Here is a 25211-nt window from a genome sequence, read left to right on the forward strand (position 1 = left end):
TTAATTGTTGCAGGAGGAATCTCCTCCTTGCATAGTCAAGCAATTTTTCTGGAACTTTGTTATTTCCACATTCCCTAAAAATCTCAAGATTCCCAACTCAAAATAAACTATAAGAAAAGACTGAAAAACAAATCTCGTTTGAGTAAACATTCTTTGTCATTTGAGCCAATCTCCTTCCATTTGCGATGTCACCTTTTTTTTTCATCCAACAGTTAGTAGAAACTTATGATGCGTTTAGATACCACTTATTTTGCTGAAAACTGAAAACTGAAAAAAAAAATAAATAAATAAATAAAATAAAAAAAATAAATAAATAAAATTTCGGGTTACTATTCACACAGAAAACACTGTTCATTTGTCTTAATGCATTGTTCATGTCCCATGAACAGTGCAAGAAGTGCTGGTCAAAAATGCAAACGTGATCCAAATGCGTACTTATTGACACACTTTTTTTTTTTAGAATTGACAAAGTTTTTTTTTTATAAAGAGTTTTAACACAAGTCAATTTTTTATGTAGGCGGGAATTGAATTCCAGATCTCTTATTCAACTATCAGAAACTTTACCAATTTAGTTAACTAAAACCCACAAATGAGTATAAAGAATAAAATAAACATTTGAAAATATTAAGACTAGGACAATTGTTAAGAGTAAAACAGAGGTAATTAAACTTTTTTTCCCCAAAATTTGAGATGTTTTACTTGATGAGTTAACAAGGCAATTTGGACTAATGGAGAATGGCCCTTGATAATATATATATATATATATATATATATATAATAAAATAAAAATAAAAATAAAAACGATATTGGTACCCACCACCAAATTGTCAAAAATATTGCTGGTAGTGAGGCACATAGTAGACATGTTATGGATGTCAAGACTCAGGGATGATTTATAGTAATTTGAAATTTGTCACATGCCCTTTACCTCTTTACTTCTATTAAAAATTTGTAAACCTTCAAACAGTTTGACTAGCAGCTGTGGTGAGAGGAGATTAAAGAAAATAATGGCGGGCTAATGAAAGGGATGGGAAGAAAGTCAAGAAACCAAAAAAAAAAGTATATGATCATTTGTCGGCTTTCACGTTGCAATTACATATTGTTCCTTAGTCAATAAGTTCATGGCTGCCTCATTTGACCAATGCTTTAATATAATTTTTTTTTTTTTTTTTTGGGTAACAATATATAATTATAATTCGATTATATACATTTTACAATATATATCAGCACCGGGGGAAAATACTAGCTGTAGCTTGTAATATTAGCCCGATTCATTCCTTTTTTTTCTTTTTCTTTTTTTTGGATAGATATGGATAAGATAAACAAAATGGGGAGGGGAGAAATGGATTCCAATTAAGTTAATTAATAATATTTCCTATTACCCATTAAGGACTTGGGTAGAAATAAATCTTCCTAAAATAGACAGATTTAAATCTTATTGTATTTCGTGTGTGTGTATATGTACAAAGAGTACTGGAAATTAATCAGATCAAAAAAAGAGTATTAGAATTTAATAATTCTTAACGGAAAATAAATGGGAGAGCTAGAGTCAAACATCTGCAAATCTTCAACTTTATAAAACCAAAGTAGCTATTCAAAACTCAGGAGATTGAAGAGAATCACTTCCCTTTAGCTTCCTTGAAACAATTCCGTGACCAATTTCTAATGTCTACTAATCCTCCAAAAATCCGATACATCTCAGAGAGCTTTATCAAACCACAGTATGCTTTAGAAGAATCAAAGAGGCCCTTCTACCTGTCACCATGGGATCTTATCATGCTCTCTGCAAACTATATCCAAAAGGGCCTTCTTTTTACCAAACCTCCAACAGCAAATGCCGATGAAGACTTCATCAAGTCTCTCTTGGACAGGCTTAAGTATTCCCTCTCTGTAACCCTTGTCCATTTCTACCCACTTGCAGGCCGCCTTGTGACACAAAAAAATGAAAACCCACCTTCAAGCTTGATTTTTGTTGATTGCAGTAACAGCCCTGGAGCTAAATTCATCTATGCAGATCTAGACATGACAATATCTGATATCCTTTCTCCGATTGATGTACCATCAATCGTTCAATCCTTTTTTGATCATGACAGGGCGGTCAACTATGATGGTCATACCATGCCATTGCTATCCATTCAAGTAACAGAACTAAAAGATGGTATCTTTATAGGCTGTTCCATGAACCACTGCCTTGGCGATGGAACCTCTTATTGGCATTTCTGTAACACTTGGTCTGAGATCTTTCAGGCACAGGGAAACAACATTTCTATCACACGCCCACCAATCCACAGGCGATGGTTTCCTGATGGTGTTAGTCCGATTATCAACCTCCCTTTCTCACACCAAGATGAGTTCATTTCCAGAGGTGAAGCACCAAAACTTAGAGAAAGAATGTTCCACTTCTCTTCCGAATCCATAGCAAAACTCAAAGCAAAAGCCAATGCAGAATCCAATACCAACAAGATCTCTTCCTTTCAGTCCTTGTCTGCACTTGTCTGGAGGTGCATAACGCGTGCGCGTTGTCTACCACATGACCAGATAACACATTGCAGGTTGGCCACCAATAACAGGTCAAGAATGGAGCCATCCTTATCTGATGATTACTTTGGGAACTTGGATTCCGTAGTGGGAGGAGTAACGACAGCTGGTGAATTGCTTGAACACAATCTTGGGTGGGTGGCATGGAAGTTGCACGAGGCTGTGGTCAACCACACTGACAAAGTTGTGCGTGACTCGGTTGATACCTGGCTGCAGTCTCCAATTGTTTTCCAACCTGCTCGGCTTTTTGATCCATACAGTGTAATGATGGGGAGTTCACCCAGGTTCAACATGTATGGGAATGAATTTGGAATGGGGAAAGCAGTGGCACTTCGCAGTGGGTATGCAAACAAGTTTGATGGGAAAGTGTCTTCATACCCAGGTTACGAAGGAGGAGGAAGCATTGATTTGGAGGTGTGCCTTCCACCAGATTCAATGAGCTCTCTTGAGTCTGATAAGGAGTTCATGGATGCTGTCTCTCTGTCCCACCAGCTGCCCTAGTTTCCAATGCTCTATACCATTCAGACGAACAAGCCAAATCTTTCTTTTGTGAGGAAGGAGTATATATCAAATATGTGATATTCATCTGCAGACTGTATCAAATATGTTATATGACATGCTACATACTCATGCAATAGGTATTGTTTAAGTGTAAAATAGTAGCTACTAATATAGCAAATGAAAGATTAAAGCTCTACTCTTTTAAAATTAGTCCCTCAGATTACATCACCCGTAGCACAAAAAAAAAAAGAAGCTAAAAATAGTAGGCTTATTTGAGAATCTCAAGTGAAACTCAACTTCATACATATTTTATTTCCAATACTTGGGTCATGTTACTACTCACTCATTTATCTTTAACCATTTAGACCCCCTTCTTATGAGCTCTTCCACTCTGAAAATGGCATGTAACAAAATATGAACAATTCAACCTAAGCAATAAATATACTTTTTAGTTTCTATCTCGTCTGTATCATAGCATTGGCTTCTTTTAAGAATTGTGAACTGAATCTTAACTTTTTACATTCTGGATTTTAGAAAATCTAGTTCACATCAACATTGAGCAATTCAAAGTGTATCTTTAACCATGAAGCTGACTAACATAACACAAGCTTTGCGCCTTATACAGTATAGCATCCCCGTTTTGTACTATTTTTGTTGGTTTGATACTTTTCAAATGATGATGCATTTTAAGGAGCTTTTTGCTTTTGTACTTAAGCTTAATATGCTCCCACTTGTTGATTTTATACCATCGCATTTTACTTAATCTCCATTGATGCTCAACCAAAGTCTTGTAGTTGGGCATAGGCCTATCTTACCATTTCTCCCACCATGTCTGCTAATCTTTTTCATGGTGATTAATATGCCCCAAAATGAACAGTCTCTCTTACAGAATTTCTTTGTGTTTGTTTTTCAACTAGTGGCCAGACAGGAGATCAAGAACCTATTGCATTAGCTATCATAATCTTGGGCATTGTTGTCACATAATTGAGAAACAAATATAGTATATAATCCAAAATACTATCTCCACTTGTAGCAGAGCAATCAAAATGGACACAAGGTTTATTTTAATTGCGTTGGATGCAAGAAAGGGGTATGTTAAGTTGAAAATGTAGCACATAATTTTGGTAGGGGATACTCGTTTATTATTGCTGGAGTTTTTGTCACAGGAACCTCTTCTAGTCTCTACTCCTGAGTCCTGAGTGGATCACTTGGCCGATGAACTAAAAAAGCTGATGCATTTGGTTTTTGCTATTTCAATTTCTGTCCAAAATTTCAGTTTTCCATTGTTGTTATTATTATTAGGATCTTCGTCCATAAACCTAACTTGATCCCTAAACTGTTACTCATTTTCTCATCTTTTTTCATAGTGATTATGGACTGAATTGGTTACTTTTGAATAGTCTTGAACCTAATTGACATTAACTCAAACCTCATGAAGATTAACTATATTTTATCCTTATTATTATTATGGAAAAAAGTTAACGGATACCAATAGAAAAAAGTAATTAATTTTTTACACAAATTTTTAAATTTTTCATTAAAACAATATCAAAATTTTTCTAAACCCTTAGTATAATTTTTTAAGGCACTTGTAAGATTTGGGCCGAAGAATCTCCACCTGCATAGATAAGCACTGATACTACCTCTTCCACCGTATCCAAACAAAGTTACAACTTTGGTAATGATAGCTGAACGTTATTAATGTGGTCCTGTCTTATTCTTTTTTTCATAGCTTATTAATGCGGTCCTTGGATTTCGTTTCTGGCATAAAGACTATTAAGAAGGAAAATAATCTAGTGAGACTTGTTAGTGGAAGTGAGACACAGAGAGAGAAAGAGTGATGAATGGGGATGTAGATAAGTTCTCTACTTCTCTTCTTTCAAGAACATCTTAGTCATAGATATTGTATGGAGATCAAAGTGTAACAATTTTTTTTGTTTTTGATAATCACTAAAATTATTTATTACAATGAATAGTTCGATGAATATTTGTAATTTACGATATGGTCAATGTTTAGCACCAAAATAAATAAAATAAAATAAAAAATCTCTTAACTTTGTCTCCATTTATAGGACTACAATATATACATCTTATGCGTTCGGCACAACCGCACAAGTGGGCATATTAAAATATATTTCTAATATTAGATTAGAGTGCAGCTTTTACTACCAACCCCAATGGATTCATTTTTTTATTATTTTTTTAATAAATAATTTGATAGTTAAGAGGGATTTGATTTCTAAATTTCTTTGCTAATAAAATTTCTTATTATTGCAATAGGATTTAGATAAAGAGAAATCATCCAAAACAGTATTTTGTGTATGTAGATATAAATATTTTAAAAAAAATCAGAATTTAATAATGCATAACTGGAAAACATCTGCTAATTCTCAAGTACATAAACCAGAGTAGCTATTCAAAATTCAAGAGTTTGAACAGTATCAATTAGCCCTTTAGCCTCCTTCAAACAATTCTGTGACCAATTTCTGATGTCTACTAATCCTCCCAAAATCATATACATCTCTGAGAGCTTTATCAAACCACAGGATGCTTTAGAAGAGTCAAAGAGGCCCTTATACCTGACACCATGGGATCTTGCCATGCTCTCTGCAAACTATATCCAGAAGGGCCTTCTTTTTACCAAACCTCCAACAGAAAATTCCCAAGAAAACTTCTTCAAAACTCTCTTGGACAGGCTTAAACATTCCCTCTCTGTCACCCTTGTCCATTTCTACCCACTTGCAGGCCGCCATGTGACACAAAAAAATGAAAACCCACCTTCAAGCTTGATTTTTGTTGACTGCTGCAACAGCCCTGGAGCTAAATTCATCTATGCAGATCTAGACACAACAATATCTGATATCCTTTCTCCAATTGATGTTTACAATTATAACCTTTAGTAACACGGGGCGGGACAGGGAGGGGCGGGGCGGGGTGGGTCTAAAAAGCCTAAACCCATCCCCACCTCGCCCCGTGGTGTGGGGCTAAAATCTTGCCCCATCCCCAGCTCAACGCCTTTGCGGGGCGGGAAAAACCTGCGCGGGGCGAAGCGGGGAGGGGCGGGTTAAGCGAGGTGGGGAAAAATTGCCATCCCTAGTTACAACTGATAGAGGAGGTGAGGAGGTTGTAATCTATTTGTGACTATCGGAATTCTATGGGTCCGTTTGGATTGAACTTATTTTTGTTGAAACTGAAAACTGAAAATACTGTAACAAAATAATTTTTAAATGTGTGAATAGTGTCGTGGAACCCATGAACAGTACATGAACAGTGTTTTTGGTTCCCTGTATAGTAAAATCATGTGATATTACTGTTCACGCGCAGGAAAAAAAAAAGTCTGAAAACGCAAAACGTAAACACCACATTCAGTTGAATCCAAACGGGTATAATATAATAGTGGCATTTGAAGAGTTTGGGTTAATGGAAATACACATGATAGAATTGGAGATAGGGTAACACCTGAATTTAAGGAGATGCTCAATAAATGTCAACCAGTAAATCTAAAAATAAAAAATAAAATAAGAAAATAAATGATGACATAGTATATATATATTTGTCATATCATACCTAATAAATGGAAGAAGTTACAACAGATAGAGGAGATGAGAATTGGCGTCCGCTCCTAATAATAGCTCTTTATCTTCAGATCAAGACACCAATCAAGACCCCAAAATTTGAGATGTTTTACTTGATGAGTTAACAAGGCAATTTGGACTAATCGAGAATGGCCCTTGATAATATACATATATATAAAATAGAATACAAATAAAAAATAAAAACGATATTGGTACCTACCACCAAATTGTCAAAAATGTTGCTGGTAGTGAGGCACATAGTAGACATGTTATGGATGTCAGGACTCAGGGATGATTTATAGTAATTTGAAATTTGTCACATGCACTTTACCTCTTTACTTCTATCAAAAATTTGCAAACCTTCAAACAGTTTCACTAGCAGCTGTGGTGAGAGGAGATTAAGGGTCCATTTGGATACAATTGAAAACTAAAAACTCAAACTGAAAACTGAAACTGAAAACACTGTAGCGAAATAATTTTTAAATGTGTAAATAGTGCTGTGAGACCCATGTTTAATGAAAAAGTGACTAAAAAGTGTAATTTATGGGTCCATAAACCGTGCACGAAAATACTATTCATAGAAAACTTGGTCAACAACTATGGCTTGGAAAAAAAAAAAAAAAAAAAGAGGAAAACGTGGGCGCGCAAACGCGCAATCCAAACACATACCTTAAAATAAATAATGGCGGGCTAATGAAAGGGATGGGAAGGAAGTCAAGAAACCAAAAACAAAGAAAAGTATATGACTATTTGTCGGCTTTGACGTTGCAATTACATATTGTTTCTTAGTCAATAAGTTCATGGCTGCCTCATTTGACTAATGCTTTAATATAATTTTTTTTTTTTTTGGGTAACAATATATAATTATAATTCGATTATATACATTATACAATATATATCAGCACCGGGGGGAAATACTAGCTTTAGCTTGTAATATTAGCCCAATTCATTCCTTTTTTTCTTTTTCTTTTTTTGGATAGATATGGATAAGATAAACAAAATGGGGAGGGGAGAAATTGATTCCCATTAACTTAATTAATAATATTTCTTATTACCCATTAAGGACTTGGGTAGAAATAAATCTTCCTAAAATAGACAGATTTAAATCTTATTGTATTTCGTGTGTGTATGTATATATGTACAAAGAGTATTAGAATTTAATCAGATCAAAAAAAGAGTATTAGAATTTAATAATGCTTAACGGAAAATAAATGGGAGAGCTAGAGTCAAACATCTGCAAATCTTCAACTTTATAAACCAAAGTAGCTATTCAAAACTCAGTAGATTGAAGAGAATCACTTCCCTTTAGCTTCCTTGAAACAATTCCGTGACCAATTTCTAATGTCTACTAATCCTCCAAAAATCCGATACATCTCAGAGAGCTTTATCAAACCACAGTATGCTTCAGAAGAATCAAAGAGGCCCTTCTACCTCTCACCATGGGATCTTATCATGCTCTCTGCACACTATATCCAGAAGGGTCTTCTTTACAACAAACCACCAACAGCAAATGCCCAAGAAGACTTCATCAAAACTCTCTTGGACAGGCTTCAGCATTCCCTCTCTGTAACCCTTGTCCATTTCTACCCACTTGCAGGCCGCCTTGTGACACAAAAAAATGAAAACCCACCTTCAAGCTTTATTTTTGTTGATTGCAGTAACAGCCCTGGAGCTAAATTCATCCATGCAGATCTAGACATGACAATATCTGATATCCTTTCTCCCATTGATGTACCATCAATCGTTCAATCCTTTTTTGATCATGACAGGGCGGTCAACTATGATGGCCATACCAGGCCTTTGCTTTCCATTCAAGTGACAGAACTAAAAGATGGTATCTTTATAGGCTGTTCCATGAACCACTGCCTTGGCGATGGAACCTCTTATTGGCATTTCTTTAACACTTGGTCTGAGATCTTTCAGGCACAGGGAAACAGCATTTCTATCACACGCCCACCAATCCACAGGCGATGGTTTCCTGATGGTGTTAGTCCGATTATCAACCTCCCTTTCTCACACCAAGATGAGTTCATTTCCAGAGGTGAAGCACCAAAACTTAGAGAAAGAATGTTCCACTTCTCTTCCGAATCCATAGCAAAACTCAAAGCAAAAGCCAATGCAGAATCCAATACCAACAAGATCTCTTCCTTTCAGTCCTTGTCTGCACTTGTCTGGAGGTGCATAACGCGTGCGCGTTGTCTACCACATGACCAGATAACACATTGCAGGTTGGCCACCAATAACAGGTCAAGAATGAAGCCATCCTTATCTGATGATTACTTTGGGAACTTGGCTTCAGTAGTGGGAGGAGTAACGACAGCTGGTGAATTGCTTGAACACAATCTTGGGTGGGTGGCATGGAAGTTGCACGAGGCTGTGGTCAACCACACTGACAAAGTTGTGCGTGACTCGGTTGATACCTGGCTGCAGTCTCCAATTGTTTTCCAACCTGCTCGGCTTTTTGATCCGTACAGTGTAATGATGGGGAGTTCACCCAGGTTTAACATGTATGGGAATGAATTTGGAATGGGGAAAGCAGTGGCACTTCGCAGTGGGTATGCAAACAAGTTTGATGGGAAAGTGTCGTCATACCCAGGTTACGAAGGAGGAGGAAGCATTGATTTGGAGGTGTGCCTTCCACCAGATTCAATGAGCTCTCTTGAGTCTGATAAGGAGTTCATGGATGCTGTCTCTCTGTCCCACCAGCTGCCCTAGTTTCCAATGCTCTATACCATTCAGACGAACAAGCCAAATCTTTCTTTTGTGAGGAAGGAGTATGTATCAAATATGTGATATTCATCTGCAGACTGTATCAAATATGTTATATGACATGCTACATACTCATGCAATAGGTATTGTTTAAGTGTATGGAGATCAAAGTGTAACAATTTTTTTTGTTTTTGATAATCACTAAAATTATTTATTACAATGAATAGTTTGATGAATATTTGTAATTTACGATATGGTCAATGTTTAGCACCAAAATAAATAAAATAAAATAAAAAATCTCTTAACTTTGTCTCCATTTATAGGACTACAATATATACATCTTATGCGTTCGGCACAACCGCACAAGTGGGCATATTAAAATATATTTCTAATATTAGATTAGAGTGCAGCTTTTACTACCAACCCCAATGGATTCATTTTTTTATTATTTTTTTAATAAATAATTTGATAGTTAAGAGGGATTTGATTTCTAAATTTCTTTGCTAATAAAATTTCTTATTATTGCAATAGGATTTAGATAAAGAGAAATCATCCAAAACAGTATTTTGTGTGTGTAGATATAAATATTTTAAAAAAAATCAGAATTTAATAATGCATAACTGGAAAACATCTGCTAATTCTCAAGTACATAAACCAGAGTAGCTATTCAAAATTCAAGAGTTTGAACAGTATCAATTAGCCCTTTAGCCTCCTTCAAACAATTCTGTGACCAATTTCTGATGTCTACTAATCCTCCCAAAATCAGATACATCTCAGAGAGCTTTATCAAACCACAGGATGCTTTAGAAGAGTCAAAGAGGCCCTTATACCTGACACCATGGGATCTTGCCATGCTCTCTGCAAACTATATCCAGAAGGGCCTTCTTTTTACCAAACCTCCAACAGAAAATTCCCAAGAAAACTTCATCAAAACTCTCTTGGATAGGCTTAAACATTCCCTCTCTGTCACCCTTGTCCATTTCTACCCACTTGCAGGCCGCCTTGTGACACAAAAAAATGAAAACCCACCTTCAAGCTTGATTTTTGTTGACTGCTGCAACAGCCCTGGAGCTAAATTCATCTATGCAGATCTAGACACGACAATATCTGATAACCTTTCTCCAATTGATGTACCATCAATTGTTCAATCCTTTTTTGATCATGACAGGGCAGTCAACCATGATGGCCATACCAGGCCTTTGCTTTCCATTCAAGTGACAGAACTAAAAGATGGTATCTTTATAGGCTGTTCCATGAACCACTGCCTTGGCGATGGAACCTCTTATTGGCATTTCTTTAACACTTGGTCTGAGATCTTTCAGGCACAAGGAAATAATATTTCTATCACACGCCCACCAATCCACAAGCGATGGTTTCCTGATGGTGTTAATCCAATCATCAATCTCCCTTTCACACACCAAGATGAGTTCATTTCCAGATTTGAAGCACCAAAACTTAGAGAAAGAATGTTCCACTTCTCATCTGAATCCATAGCAAAACTCAAAGCAAAAGCCAATGCAGAATCCAACACCAACAAAATCTCCTCCTTTCAGTCCTTGTCTGCACTTGTTTGGAGGTGCATTACGCGTGTGCGTCGTCTACCATATGATCAGATAACAAACTGCAATTTGGCCACCAATAACAGGTCGAGAATGGAGCCATCCTTGTCTAATGATTACTTTGGGAACTCGCTTCACGCATTGAGAGTAACCACAGCTGGTGAATTGCTCGAACATAATCTTGGGTGGGCAGCATTGAAGTTGCACGAGGCTGTGGTCAACCACACTGACCAGGTTGTGCGTGACTGGGTTGATACCTGGCTGCAGTCTCCTATTGTTTATCAACTTACTAAGTTTTTTGATAAATACAGTGTAATGATGGGTAGTTCTCCCAGGTTCAACATGTATGGGAATGAATTTGGAATGGGGAAAGCAGTGGCACTTCGCAGTGGGTATGCAAACAAGTTTGATGGAAAGGTGTCATCATACCCGGGTTATGAAGGAGGAGGAAGCATTGATTTGGAGGTGTGCCTTCAGCCAGATTCAATGAGTGCTCTTGAGTCTGATGAGGAGTTCATGGATGCTGTCTCCTTGCCCCACCAGCTCCACTAGTTTCTAAAGGTCTACCCTGCAGAAGACCAAGCCAAATCTGTCATTTGTGGGGAAAGAAAGCAATAGATATTTGTAAGTGTCTAAGCATTGCAGTTAACCTGTGCTTTGATTCTAATGGCATCAAAATGCAAGAATATATTGGTAATATCAGCAATTAATTTGCAAAGCATATGATGTTATTAGAAAAATATCTAAATAAAAAGAGTACTTGATATTCATCTGCAGAACATGTCACATACTCCTGTTTGGGTGTAAAATAGCAGTTACCTATTGTAGATTTGTGCGAGTTTGACGTTGCTATTAGGAGGTAGAGCTTTAGTAGCAGAATTTTTGCAATGTAAATCTTTAACTGAAAAGTTCTTTAGCGTTTTTGAGTATTTACCAAATTACAGTGAATAGTGATTTAAAATTATGGATTTATAAAACATGAACAATGGATTGTACATGTCATCTCTTTGTCCCACTAGTTTCCAAAGCTCCACCCTGCAGATGACCAAACCAAATCTTTCTCTAGTGAGGAAGGAAATAATAGCAGCTACCTAATTATATACCATGTGGAAGATTAAAGCCCCGCCTTGTAAAATTAGGCCTTCAACTTATATCAACCGTAGCACAGAACAAAAATCTGAAAACAGCAAGCTTCTTTGAGAATCTCTAAGTGAAACTTAAACTTCAAACATTCTGGATTTCAATACTTGGGTCACGTCACCACTCACACATTTATCTTTAACCAATTAGACTCCCTTCTTATGAGCTCTTCCACTCTGAAATTGGCGTATAATAAAATATGAATATATCAGCATTAGCAACAAACATACTCCATTTCTATCCTGTTCTGTATCATAGCATAGGAAAAAAGAAAAGGAACAACTGGCTTCTTTTTTAAGAATTGTCAAGTGAATCCTAATTTCTTACATTATGGATTTTAGTGATCTTGTTCACATTAACATTCGGCAATTCAAAGTGTATCTTTAACAATGTAGACCCTTCACACAAACTTTCCCACTTTGAAAATGGAATATAACAACATATAATGGCAGACTAACATAACATAAGCGCCTTATACAGTGTAGAATCCCCATTCTCTATATACGAGGTAATGAAGAATACAACTTGTCAATTTATTTTTTAATAACCAATCTCTCCAAAATCCTAAGCTACAAAAAAATCATGCAACAATTATTGACTTGATGTAGTAATAATCACAATGCACCCAATTTGTGCTATCCCGTGGCATAAATAGCTATAGATTAGGCAGTCAAGCCAACCTCAACCAAATTGAGTTGCTTATCAAAAAAGGATCACTGAGGACATTTGTTAATAAACCATTTAACGGAAAATATAAAAAAATGTTAGCCTCTTTTTCCATAACGGGTGCCCTCAGAGCATCTGTTAATTTTTCCCATCAAAAAATGGCCACAGGAAAGATTTCATTATACATGGGATCACCCAAAAACCCATTGCATCAACTATCACAATCATTGTAATCACAAAATTGAGAAACAGATATACTATATAATAATAAATACTATCTACAATTTTACCGGGGGCAAGCAAAATGGACAGCCCTTTAATGGGTACAAGGTTGATTTTGATTGTGCTCAGGTGGGTGTGGCCGTGTGGGTGTGGTGACAAGAGATTACCATGGAGATGTAGCTGCTTACATTGTGTGAGAAACTGAACGCAGCGATGGATAGTAATTTGAACAAACTGCGTGCTTGCTGCGAGGAACGTTTGGTGTTTTGCTGAACATAGTTTTTGGAAATGATCCTCGTTTACTGTTGCTGCAGGAGCACAAACACAAAGCAGATGCGTTTGGTTGCTGCCTTTGCAATTTCTTTCCAAGATCTTGGTTTCTTGGAATTTTACCATGATGTGAGAGAAAAGTTAAGAAAGTAAAAAGTTATAAATAAATAAATAAAAAGAATTTCATGAGGTCAGTAAGATTGAGATTCAAGTTGCGTACGCAAAGGTAAAAGTTTTTCATGTAAAAATCAATCTTTTAACTAGTTTAGAAAAACATCTATGAGAAGCCAATTTCCTACCATACCAAAAATTAATAACGACGTGGAAAGAGGCAAACACACCAAGCTATGGATCTTGCTCAGTTTTCCTTTTTTTTTTTTTTTTTTTGGTATTTTTGTACATGTATTATAAAATGATTGGAATGGCCACATAGGGTGAACAATTTTTTTTTATTTTTAATTTAAGGTTAATTATGCCGTTAAATATCGAAAAGAAGCTGTGATTGTTTGATTTTTATTGGAGCATTAATTCTCTAAAAAACTGAATTGTTAAATATTGATGCTTTTAGGCACTTGTTGACAAAAAAACCTATGTTTTAATTATGCCATTATGGAAACAAATAGCCCGTTTGTTACTGTTGTTCGGTTTTCAGTATTTAAATAACATTATATGTATTTTCACATACTTTTTCACTCACACGTATTTTCATAAAATATAAATAATGTTATTAGAAGAATATTACCAAACGGGCCCAAAAATGAAAAAAACACTTTAGCACGTATGACTTGGATGAAAGAATCTTCTCCTTGAAGAGTCGAGTATTGTTAAAAGACTTGCAGCTCAATTCGCATCTCCTAGTGATTTAGGTTATGTTTGTTTCAAGTGAAAACAAAATAAGGAAAATATTTTACACCCGACAGCGTGTTTGGTGGACCGAAAAACACAGTCGAACTAAAAATAAATGGAGTGTAAATGAATTTACCCTTTTGTTTTCCCTTCAAATGATTTTACGCTCCTCATAAATTTCAGCTAACCTAAACACACACATAAAGAAAATTTTTTGCACGAATTGATATGGATGCCCTAAAAATGTACTATCATACCATCACCATGTCTCAATGACTAAATTTGGCTCATATTTTCCTCCCATGGATTGTATTTGGTTATAGTCAATGTATCAATTTAAAAGAAATTTCATTTAGTGCTTTACAAATTTTGATTTCCAATAGCTTTAACATAAATAAATAAATTAAACACCATCTTTTCCTTCTTAAATTCAATGTTTCCAATTCCATAAAAACAATTTCAAGGGAAGTGTTTCCTTGAAAGTCTTTAAAAAGTATTATTATCAATCTAATTTTCTAAAAACTTAACTTAAATTATATTTGTAAGTTGAAAAGTCATACTAGAGTACGGGTGTGCATAGGTCAAGTTAAGGGAATTTTTCAATTTAACTCACAATGGTTGGGTTGAAAAAAACTCAATCCAACACAACCCATCATAGGGGTCCAACCCAACCCATGTGGATCGGGTTGGACCCATGTATTGGACAATTTAAAAAAATAATAATTGTAGGAATAAGGGCCTAAAATTGTATATTGGGTCTTGAACCTTGGCCGAGGATGTTGGTTAGTCCGAAGACAAATAAATAGTAGTGAGGGTGTTAAGCTTAGAGTCCCATAAGCAAGATGCAAATGGAAAGGTAGGGGAAGGTGATCCGAGGAGGAGTATCTCCTCGAATAGACAAAGCACAAATCAAATGTATATCCTATCATTCAAGGTGAACTTCTAAGAAATTCCACTGATAGGGACGTGCATTATGAACGTATAGGAGGGTTGGAAGCTTAGAAATGTCTAAGAGAAAACTATTGCTACCGCATTGAATGCTCTGTAACTAATTCTCTGGTTGCATTAATGAGGAAGTGATCTATAAACAGTATTTTTCAGCCTTACAACTACCTCTAAAGACTTTAGAAGGGTGTTGACATGACAAGGATCAACATTAACAATCTACTGTCTACATGTAGGGTAAAGGTGAGAAGAAAGAGGTAGTATAAATTAGAGAGAAGACCCTAAGATAAAAGGAGGAAAAATCAAGAGAGAAACACTGTAGCAATCAGGAATCAAATTTGTAATCAAACTTGTGAGAAATATATAAGAACTGATCTCCTCGGACTGTGCCGAGGACGATCTATTTTAGTTTAAATCAATCTGTCTTCCTGTTCTTGTCATTTGAATCCACATTATTTGTTGTCCAACTCATTTTGGCTCAGTTTTCTAATCCACTCTCTACAAATTCATTATTTTGGGTTTTTTAGGCCTAAGTCTATCCGTCTTTTGGGATAGGGACTCAAATCCGGTCCTTACAATAATAATAAAAAAGAGATAAGCATAAGAACAACAAATTTATAAGATTATCAACGTAAAATAACAACAAATTTACAAATCAAACTTAAGCATAGCACCAAATTAATACAAAACTATTTGATTCGAGTACATACTCATTTCTCAAAACACCATACATTATATAATCTATTTGACACTATATTACATTAAAATATCAATTTTCTTGATTTTTTTTTAATTATTTCTCTTTCTTTACTCATAACAACTATTATCCACTTTCTTCCTTCATCATCGAAATATGTAAATAAAAAAATAAAAAACTAAATGCAAAATAAATAGTGTCAGTATAAATTTATATAATTACTGTACCAACTTTGCTAATTTACACAAAAAATTCATAGATACTCCCAGAATATAGTGAAGTGGGGCTCTCTCTTCTCACATTCGTGGTAGACTCATCATGAATTTAATGAGTAGACCCTATCATAAATGTAAAAAGAGGGAACACTATTTTACTATAATTCGGGAGTACCTAAGAATTACTCAATTTACACAGTTTTAACTTAACTGATATGAATGATTTTAGAATTTAGTTGTGTAAAATTGATATATATATATATATATATTTATATATTTTGCATTGTATAATGCAAATGCTCTTATATTTTTAATTTAATAATTAATATGAGATGGAGATGGAAGTCCCCATTGGTAACCCGTTTTGGTCCCTCGCCTAAAAGACTTTAAATGCCCAAATCAAAGTTCAAAAACACAAATTCTAGACCTTTGCAACTATTCAGATATTGTATGCACGACAGCCAATGCCAAATTAAAGCAAGCTCAAGCTAAACTAAACCCAAGACAAAGGTAGCCACATATACGGTAGGCTTTGCTTGATGGCTTGATGCCCAAGTTTAGCCCCCTGAACATAGGGACAAAAACCAAAGAACATTTGTATGCATGGTTAAGGGACAAAATCAATGCTCTACACAAAGACGTGTCATGACCCAATGCAAGTTCAATAAATTGTAGGCTATAATTTTGTCATGTGACTCATTAATAAAATTTAATCAATAATATTATAGTCCCTTTTGGAACCCCATTTTGGTCCCTCCTCTAAACAAAACTAAAATGTCTAAATCCGAAGTTTAAAAACACAAATTCTAGACCTTGGCAACTACATATATATTTTATGCAAGACAAACAAGATCCAATTCAAGCAAGTTCAAAGCAAAACCCAAGCAAAGCCATTAATAGAAGCAAAGCTAGTTGCCTTATATAAGAACAAAAGCCAAAGAACAAAAACAGCTATGCAGTTTTTTCCCCTCCCTCTCTGCATCCCATTGTTGGGTTTTCTTTGGTTTTGTTAACCAATGAGTTTATTAACATAGTATTTTTCATATTTTTTATATGGTTAAATTGACATATTATAATTGATGTATAGTACAGTACAAATTATGGCACTAATAACACTTATAAGTTTTAATTTTTAATTTTTGTTGAATAGCTTTATTCCCTCTCTTGTGTGTGTTTATTTATTTTAAGAGTAATCTTTAAAAGCTTTTTTTTTTTTTCATATTTTTTACATAGTTGGATTGACATATTATAATTATTGATGTATAATACAAATTGTGGCTCTAATAACCCTAATAGTTTTTATTTGATAAGATAACCCTAATAGTTTTTTTTATTATTATTAGTTTTTGCTGAATAACCTAATAGGATTATGTAAGTAATCTTTTTTTTTCTTTTTATAGTCTAGTTTTTATTTTTATTTTTTATAATCTAGTTAAGTAATCTTTAAAGATTTATATATATATATATATATATATAAATCTGAAACAACTAGTGATTTTTAAAGAAATTAAAAAAATTAAATTATGCCTCCTTTCTAAATAAATCGTAAAGCATTGATGTTGTCTTAAATTAAATAAAAGCTAGTCTATCTATGTCCATGTCAGCCTTTTACAATCACAGCCGATCAAACTCAACCGCTAGGTTTATCATTAAAAAAAAAAAAAAAAAAAAAAAAAAAAAGCTCAACCGCTAGGCATTGGGCAACAACTCATTCTCTTGGTTCCACAAAAGGGTACAAAAAGTCCATGTCTCACCCATCATTGAACCACTAAAAATCCTCCACATAAGCAGCACCTCTTCCCAATCCAACCCATCTGATATTTCGCCACGTGTACTCAAACTCTGTGCACCCACAAAAACGCAACAAATCAACGGCTCACAAGCGAAGAAAACATGCACTTTTGGTACCACATGGTCGCAACAAAAACAAACCTCGTATACATACATAGTAGCTTCGCATACACGCTTTCGTCGTAAACAAACACATAAACCCCTCCCTCCCCACCATTTCTGATTGCTCCGTAACCTTAAAACCCTATCTCTCTCTCTCTCTCTCTCTCTCAGAGTTTCTCTCCAATTCATTTTCAATGGGAGATCCTATTCCTAGTACTCAGAAACTGAAACCCACGACGTCGGTTTCACTCCCACCAGGTTGTCGATTCCACCCATCTCAACAAGAACTCGTCTCTTACTACCTCACGAACAAAAACCGTGACCCGGACCCGAACCCGGATGAGAATTTTTTCAACGGTTACGATTTGATCAGGGAGCTGAACCTTTTCGATTACGACCCATTTGAGCTACCGGACGATACGTGCTTTTCGTACGGTTTCGGAGGAAGGAAAAGGCACTGGTACTGTTACTGTTGCACGAGTAGCAGTAGTAGAATTAGGAGCAGAAGGAAAACGAAGAATGGGTATTGGAAGAGAAACGGAAAGGTGAGAGACGTGGTGGGACCCTGTGGGAGGGTCCAGGTGGGGTCCAGAAAGAGCTTCGTTTTTTATTTGGGGAATTCACCTGAGACTGCGTTCAGGACCAGTTGGGTTTTGTATGAGTATGCTCTTGCTGATCATCCTAAGGTAAAAAAATAACAATCTTGTTTTCTTAATTTATAGAGTTTGATATTTGATGCCAATTATAGTAATCTGGTGTGAAAGTTCGGTTTTTGTTTTTGTTTATTTGTTTTTGTGGATAAGTGGTGGATGCTGGAATTGTTGAGTTTGGGTTTATGAAAAGTGACTTGTTGAAAAGGTTAGGAGGTTTGTTTTCATGTTGTCATTATTCCTTAAAGCGAAAGTACAGATAAGTGCTACTATTCTATTCCATAATTGATAATAAGAGAAAGCTATGCTTTGTGTAGGGTCATGATGTAATACCATTGGTTGGTTTCTTTTAATGGCTATTTGCTTACTGTTTTTTCATTAGGGGAAAAAAAAATATGGATCATATATAAGGTGCTCTCAAAATCATGAAACAGTTTATGGTGGATAATTTGGACAATTTAGAAATCAGGGAGAACTGGTTAATCACTTATTTATGTGCCTCTGTTTTCTTTAGTGAAATAATTCATTCACTTTGTTTAGCCCCCCTTAACAATAATTATCTCATGCATACAATATATGCATCTGCCTTGTCGCACTGTGTGGACCCCACAACCATGTGAGACCTACATGCTTTGAGAGGAATGATATATATGTGGTATGCATGAGATACCTTCGCTGAGCCATGTAGACAAGTCCCTAAACCTAGCAACATATGAAATCTAACTTCAAACATGCATCAACAATTTTCTGCTCTGTTTGGGTGATGCATATTTATTAGAAGAGAGAATTTTTATTCTGTTCTGTCTCTGCTTATTTTTTAAACCCTGTAACTTTATATTTATTTGCAACCTCTCTGGAACTTGTTTGTTTAAAATTGACCAGGTAAGGAATAGTGTTGGTAATTTCTTGGTTGACCTATCTGGGAACATTTTGATCAATGTATGGCCTTGACCATATATGTCATGAAGCATTGATCAATGAATGGCTTTTACTTGTTCAGTCTTCCAATCAATGAGGCATTGTTTGTTTTCGTGTTTCCTATGTAGTGATTTAATTATTATTTGTTCTCATCTGTGGATAATGATGGTTTTCTTAATTTCTTCTTTTTTAGATTGAGTTTTGCAAAATCAAGGTGGACAGAAGTGGGGGTTAGTGTTATTGGTTTTTCTTATGTTTCTTGTTAGACCTTATGTGTTTATCCATCTGCAGGCGTCTTTTGTTGTATGTCGAGTATTCTCTAAATCTCGTGCTGGAAATAGCATCTCGGACAATGGGTTAAGTTCTTGTGCTGAAGAGAGTATTTCAGCAGTGCGTCACATTGGCATTCAGCATGATGGGTACTTCACACCTGATACTGTCGAAGCTAAAATTCAAGGTGATAACTCTGTTGACGGAAATAATGAAATTTCAAGATATCCAACACAATTGGTTAGTGAGTTAGAGGATCGGATCATGACTGGGCCTGTTTCTGTTGCCAGTCTTCCATTTCCTTCGGTCATGCGGCCAAGGGAGCCGGTAACATATCTAAACATGACTCTTATCCATATGTTCTGTATATAATATTTGGTGCTAAAGCATATCTTCAGTTCACTATGTAATGGTTTATTTTACTAATATCTTCTTGTCATTTTGATATTTTATGTTGGATTCTATGTTCATTGGCTGCACATGTAACTTACACTTTAGGATTATGTTATTTTTTTTAGCCATGTTTACTGCATAATGTCAAGAATTTCTTCCACTTACATTTTCCACAATTTTACCCCTGCCACCAATTACCGGCTATTCCTTTAGCAACTTCCTGCAAGTTTGTTCAGAGCTAAAAGTTACTTTTATTTCTAAATTTCTTAAAATTTTGTTTGAACCTTTATTATTTGCATCACCACATTTGATGTCAACTGTTCAAAATGACAACTTGCTAACATGATGACAGAAATATATTTTCTTGCCATCCCACATTCTACTGATATTTATGTGATGATTGTGCGTGAAAAGCGAGGTGTAGTCAACTATATAAGTTTTAGATACTTCCACAGATAGAGGCAGCATATCGGGCCTGTCTGATTTTTTAACGTGGGATTTGAAGTTTGAACTATTTTTGAACTATGTTCTTTGTAACCTTTGATATTTTTTCCTTAGTCCACCTTTGTGTCTTTTTGCATTTGTTACTCTTAAAATTTTCTAGTGAATCCTTTGTTGTCTAGAGTGGGCCAAAAGACAATGACGACAACAACAATTTAGCCTTAGTCCTAAAATGTTGGGCTTGGCTATGGATCTTTAGCAAATTAATCGGGGTCAACCACATGTATTCTTTTCCACTAGTCTATCATATCCAAAGTCATACTCTATGTTACCTCCTTAATGGACATGCCATTTTTTTTCTACTCATATTAATTTTATTTTAGGCTCTCCTCTACATTTTTGCCTTCCCTCAACTCGAATTAGCTCAATTTTCCTCACTAGTTCATTAATTGCTCTTCTTTGCACATGATCAAACCATCTCAAGCAACTCTCCCTTATCTTTTGATCCATAAGGGGCCGCTCATCTCAAGCAACCCTCTATCAACTTTAAGCTAATTTTCGCATTTATCTATCTTAACATTTCCATTTCAACTACACTCATTTTGTGGGCATGTTTCTTAACAGCCCAACATTTAGATGCATCGAGTATAGTTGGTCTTATAGCAATCTTATAAAATATACCCTTTAACTTAATAGTTATTCTACAATCACAAAATACCATTGACGTGCTTCTCCACTTCATCCATCTTGCTCCTTTTCTATGATTCACATCATTTTTAATCTTTCCATCCTTGTGATCCACAGTATCAGAAGCTCATTGTTTGGTATCTGTTGACAATCATGTCTTACAACCCCTTCATCTTTGTTTCTACTTTTACTAAACCAAGACTGTTTCTTTTTGTTGAAAACATTTTCCTGAATGTATTTTCCTACTTATTTTTTGTGGGTAAACCTATGGAATTCATTCAAAGACTAAGGGAACAGCAAATTTATCAGGACAAAGCCTGTTAAAGTACAGCCCAGCAATGTCAGAAAAAACTAGTAATTTCATTCCTCATCTTATTTCTTCTAGGTAGGCATTTTAACTCCTCTTTAATCTAACAGCTGCTTGAACTTTTTCATGCCATCACCAAGTCTCCATAGTCAGTCACCCACATCTTTTAATTCTCCAAATACTTCTTTATCACTTTTTTAACACAACTAGCAATTTCATTCCAGATCTTATTAATATTTTTGTCTTGATCCAATTTGGCTTCTTTGGTTATTTTATCTTTGAAAACATCTTGTTTTCTCTTCCTTCAAATGTCACCATCTAATTCTTAGGCTTTTCTGTCTAATATCTCTTTTCCATCTTCAAATACATATCTAGTATCACCAACTTATGTTTAGTGGTTAAGGTCCCACTTGGTATCACCTTACAAATTACAATCTTGATTACATCTACTATCAACTTTTCAAGTAACGGTGAAATATATTTTACTAATGTTTGTTCCACTTTTGAAGGTGGAGTGCGTAAAAAAAACAGTGGTAATTTGAGATTTCTACTGAGCCACTTGTAAAAAAAAAAAAAAATCTATTTAGTTGTACCAAAAAAGAAGTTGGTATAGATAAGATTTATTTAGTTTTTTGGCATGTTAAGTTCACATTCTTTTATAAATACAAGTGTTTTTCTTTTCATGTTGGTTATATCCCTTTTTGTGTTGTGGTTGGTGTGCAGGTGAGCTCGACTGGGCTTCCTGGAAGTGGTTCGATGTTTGTTGAAGGTCTGACTGACCGGCAATTATCTTCCATTGTAGATGAAGATTTCATTGAGTTGAACGATCTCATGGACTGAGAATTCATTAGAGACATTGAAGCAGTTGGTTTTAAAGATATATGTGAATACTAATCCTGATGCTCAGGCTATTGCTGGAATCACCTTGTTTTCAGAACAGGTTTATGTACCCCAGAAAAAAATGAGAAGCGTTTTAAATATTGAAAGCCTCTTGAGAAACATTAGATGAAGTTGGCATGTGTCAGTTTTGAAGTTGAGAGAGATGTCACGGCTGGATCGCTTTGCATTGTAAGGTAGTTACCATGTTATTGACTTGTAATTTCTTTTTTCCCATCCCATTTGAAGAAACATTCAGCAATTTTTTGTTTTTGTTTTTTTCTTTTGGTCTGGCATGCAGATTTGTTCTTTTGCCTGATAGAAGGCTATTTTTCTCCAGAGGACTACTGAAAAAGATTATTATGTATATATATTTGACGATGGAAATCTGACGTGGGTTATATAAGTATCGGCTGCTACACTTGGCTTGATCATGCTGTGCTTGTTCCTGTGATGCTGGAGTGGAGTTCATTTTCACTCCAATTGCTTTCGTGGCAAAATTAGAAGTTTCCACTACCTCTCCAAAGCCTTCCTGTTGCAAGGCCTCTTTTCCTTTAGCTTATCTCTTTTTCAACTATTGCCAAAGTGATTGAGCTATTATAAATTCTGTGCTTTCTAGTGTTACCGTTCTCTTTTCTTCTTGAATAGCTTTATGAAACTGTTATATTAGTAAATGATGAACTTGATTGCATAATTGATTGTAGTAAGTTTGGGATCACACAATTGTGTATGATCTGGTTCATAGTTTCTAAGTTGACTAGTGAATGGAATAGTGCTTTATAATATGTGATGCTAGAGGAGCATTATCTTTAATAGAAATTTTGAAACTGGCTTATTTGATTTGCTTGATGCAATGTCTTGGTATGAGATTTGTGCATTTGTACCACTCAATTGGTTTTGTCTTTTAGTGCTGTGTGTAGAACTTTCGCAAAGGTTAAATGGTAATAGTTGCAACCTGAATTCTGAACCCTATTTTTGTTAACATCTGAAATTTGCAAGAGATAATTTGGTTCTTGGTATGTTATGATGTTTTGTATGGTTGGGAAGTATGCTCATGACCATTTGGCTTCTTGTCTGGTTGAAGTGGTAGAGAAATTTAATGCAGTAACTTTATCAGGAATGTCTAGCAACAGTGTATTTGGTAGTCTTTTTGGGAACTCCCAGGAGAGTATTAGTTGTGAAATCTCAACATTTCAAGACCAGTGACAATTTACTCACTACTTAGTAGTCTGTTTTTGGGAAGCATTGGGAAATTAGTTTTTTCTATGACAACTCGTGAAATCTCAATTGACATCTTCTAGTGTTTTCAACGGAGACATTTTAGGATTCAAAGCCTTTCTCCCCTAATTCTCGAATTATTAAAAGAAAAGGAATCTCTATCAGTCTGACATTTAATGTGTACAGTTTTAGGACATGTATTTTTCTTCTTTCTGTGACATTGAGAAGATTAGTGTAGAGATGTCACTTCTGCTTTTGTGGTTAATGTGATCATAAAATCGAATGCTCCCAAAATTTGTCTTGTATTGGGAGTTTGTAGTTTATGCTACATGCTTAAGATGAATATGATATATATATTTTTAAAATCTGATGCTAATGCCTACAATTTTTGACTTGTGATTTGTTTATGTTTGGCTCCTAGAGCCCCTCTTTTCTAGCATTAGGTGCACCTTCAAGGCTAACATAGCCTTCCTATAGGACTAGGAGCACGCTTGCCGTGTCCAAATTTACCCAGAAAAAAAATAAAAATAAAAGAGACTATTCTTGAATGGTGGTTGATGAGATGTTTGTCTCAACTCTCAAGGCTCTTTAACTTTTTCAAATACCGATTGTGTGAACTTATTGTCAATGGAATAAGTTTTTCCCAGATGGGAAATAAGGGAGGCCTACGATTAAGTTTCCTGTCCATTTCAATCTTCCCCCTTCTGTTAATTTGGTGGCTTTTAAAGGTACCTTCAAAGTAATGATGTCTTTATTATTTGGTGAATAGATTTGTGCCTTCTTGGCTGCTATGCTTGACCTTCGTAGCACCACGTTTTGGTTCGTCGTATAGTAATGATAATCCAAAAAGACCACGGGGTTGTTTGGTAAGTTCAGTAATTGCAATTAAGACGCAATGAATATGATTTTGCGTGGCATGTTGGATGAGCTTTTAAAAGCTGACAAGTAGTACTAGTACAGTGAATTATTTTTTGCAAATTTTTAGTTCCCAATTATAAAAAGCTGTGCGTGTTAAATAAACATATCTATATTTACCGCTCGTCCTGTTTGACTTTGTCTGGGTACACTTTCCCTTTGCTTTCTCTCATGCGTGAAGTAGTGTCTTATTAATGTCCTGGTGGGCTGGTTCCTTTAAAGAAATTAGAAAGTTCATCCTTTTTGCTATCTTGGAGTAGAGACAGAATTTTGAGTGTATTTAACTATTTATGTTCTGATTTCTACCGGAAGTTGTGTTTCACTATACTTGGTGAAAAGTAAAGTAACAAGGTTTGACACATATATAAGTTATGGCAAATGTGGGGTAAGTTTATGTTCATAGACTTTTTGAGAATCTTGACTCTTTGAGGTTTTTATCTTTCTTATATGATTATAATTTTTTTAACATTAAATCTTCCTTGTAACCCTTTCATGTGTATGCTTAAAATAAGTAAATATTAGTTGTCATGTGCATGATCATTACCATAGGTGCAACCACCACCTCTCTCATATGCTCACACCTCCTAATACAAATGGGTCATATTTCAATCCCTACAATTTTGTAGGCCCAATGTTGTGATTTCATTTTGCTATTTGGAGTAAGGACAGAATTTTGAGTATATCAATGTTGTGATTTTTATCAATTCTATATTAAAAATCAATTGCCTTCTTGACCTGATAATATAAAATAATCATTATA

The 25211-nt window shown here is 35.2% G+C and overlaps 4 protein-coding genes across 6 annotated transcripts; all 4 read left to right on the forward strand.

Annotated features, from left to right (window-relative positions):
• The first annotated feature begins 1539 nt into the window (after positions 1–1539).
• On the forward strand, positions 1540–3495 carry LOC126710330 (uncharacterized acetyltransferase At3g50280-like). Its single transcript, XM_050410746.1, has one exon. The coding sequence runs from the start codon at positions 1666–1668 to the stop codon at positions 3037–3039; it is 1374 nt and encodes a 457-aa protein (XP_050266703.1). The 5' UTR covers positions 1540–1665; the 3' UTR covers positions 3040–3495.
• Positions 3496–7859: 4364 nt separating this feature from the next.
• On the forward strand, positions 7860–9477 carry LOC126710339 (protein ENHANCED PSEUDOMONAS SUSCEPTIBILITY 1-like). The gene has a single exon (XM_050410759.1). It carries the CDS (start codon positions 7956–7958, stop codon positions 9327–9329), a length of 1374 nt encoding a protein of 457 aa, XP_050266716.1. The 5' UTR covers positions 7860–7955; the 3' UTR covers positions 9330–9477.
• A 421-nt stretch (positions 9478–9898) lies between these two features.
• LOC126710359 (uncharacterized acetyltransferase At3g50280-like) lies at positions 9899–11713 on the forward strand. Its single transcript, XM_050410781.1, has one exon. The coding sequence runs from the start codon at positions 10064–10066 to the stop codon at positions 11432–11434; it is 1371 nt and encodes a 456-aa protein (XP_050266738.1). The 5' UTR covers positions 9899–10063; the 3' UTR covers positions 11435–11713.
• Positions 11714–17842: 6129 nt separating this feature from the next.
• LOC126710390 (protein CUP-SHAPED COTYLEDON 3-like) lies at positions 17843–23167 on the forward strand. 3 transcript variants are annotated; one of them, XM_050410821.1, is made up of 5 exons: positions 17843–18462; positions 19538–19558; positions 19636–19941; positions 22166–22515; positions 22620–23167. In XM_050410821.1, exons 1-4 carry the CDS (start codon positions 17971–17973, stop codon positions 22280–22282), a joined length of 936 nt encoding a protein of 311 aa, XP_050266778.1. In that variant the 5' UTR covers positions 17843–17970; the 3' UTR covers positions 22283–22515; positions 22620–23167. The 3 variants fall into 3 exon arrangements, with proteins under 3 accessions (XP_050266778.1, XP_050266786.1, XP_050266793.1); XM_050410829.1 differs by having other exon boundaries at positions 22166–22510; XM_050410836.1 differs by lacking the exon at positions 19538–19558 and having other exon boundaries at positions 17846–18462.
• Positions 23168–25211: the final 2044 nt, after the last annotated feature.

Source organism: Quercus robur, chromosome 2 (genome assembly GCF_932294415.1).
Source record: "Quercus robur chromosome 2, dhQueRobu3.1, whole genome shotgun sequence".
NCBI classification, from domain to species: Eukaryota; Viridiplantae; Streptophyta; class Magnoliopsida; order Fagales; family Fagaceae; genus Quercus; species Quercus robur.

Excerpts from the sequence above, each read along its gene's own strand:
- LOC126710330 (XM_050410746.1), top strand. The coding sequence starts at position 1,666 with ATGTCTACTAATCCTCCAAAAATCCGATACATCTCAGAGAGCTTTATC.
- LOC126710339 (XM_050410759.1), top strand. The coding sequence starts at position 7,956 with ATGTCTACTAATCCTCCAAAAATCCGATACATCTCAGAGAGCTTTATC.
- LOC126710359 (XM_050410781.1), top strand. The coding sequence starts at position 10,064 with ATGTCTACTAATCCTCCCAAAATCAGATACATCTCAGAGAGCTTTATC.
- LOC126710390 (XM_050410821.1), top strand. The coding sequence starts at position 17,971 with ATGGGAGATCCTATTCCTAGTACTCAGAAACTGAAACCCACGACGTCG. Across the intron at positions 19,559-19,635 it reads TTGAGTTTTGCAAAATCAAG|GCGTCTTTTGTTGTATGTCG; the intron begins GTGGACAGAAGT and ends ATCCATCTGCAG. Across the intron at positions 19,942-22,165 it reads TCATGCGGCCAAGGGAGCCG|GTGAGCTCGACTGGGCTTCC; the intron begins GTAACATATCTA and ends GTTGGTGTGCAG.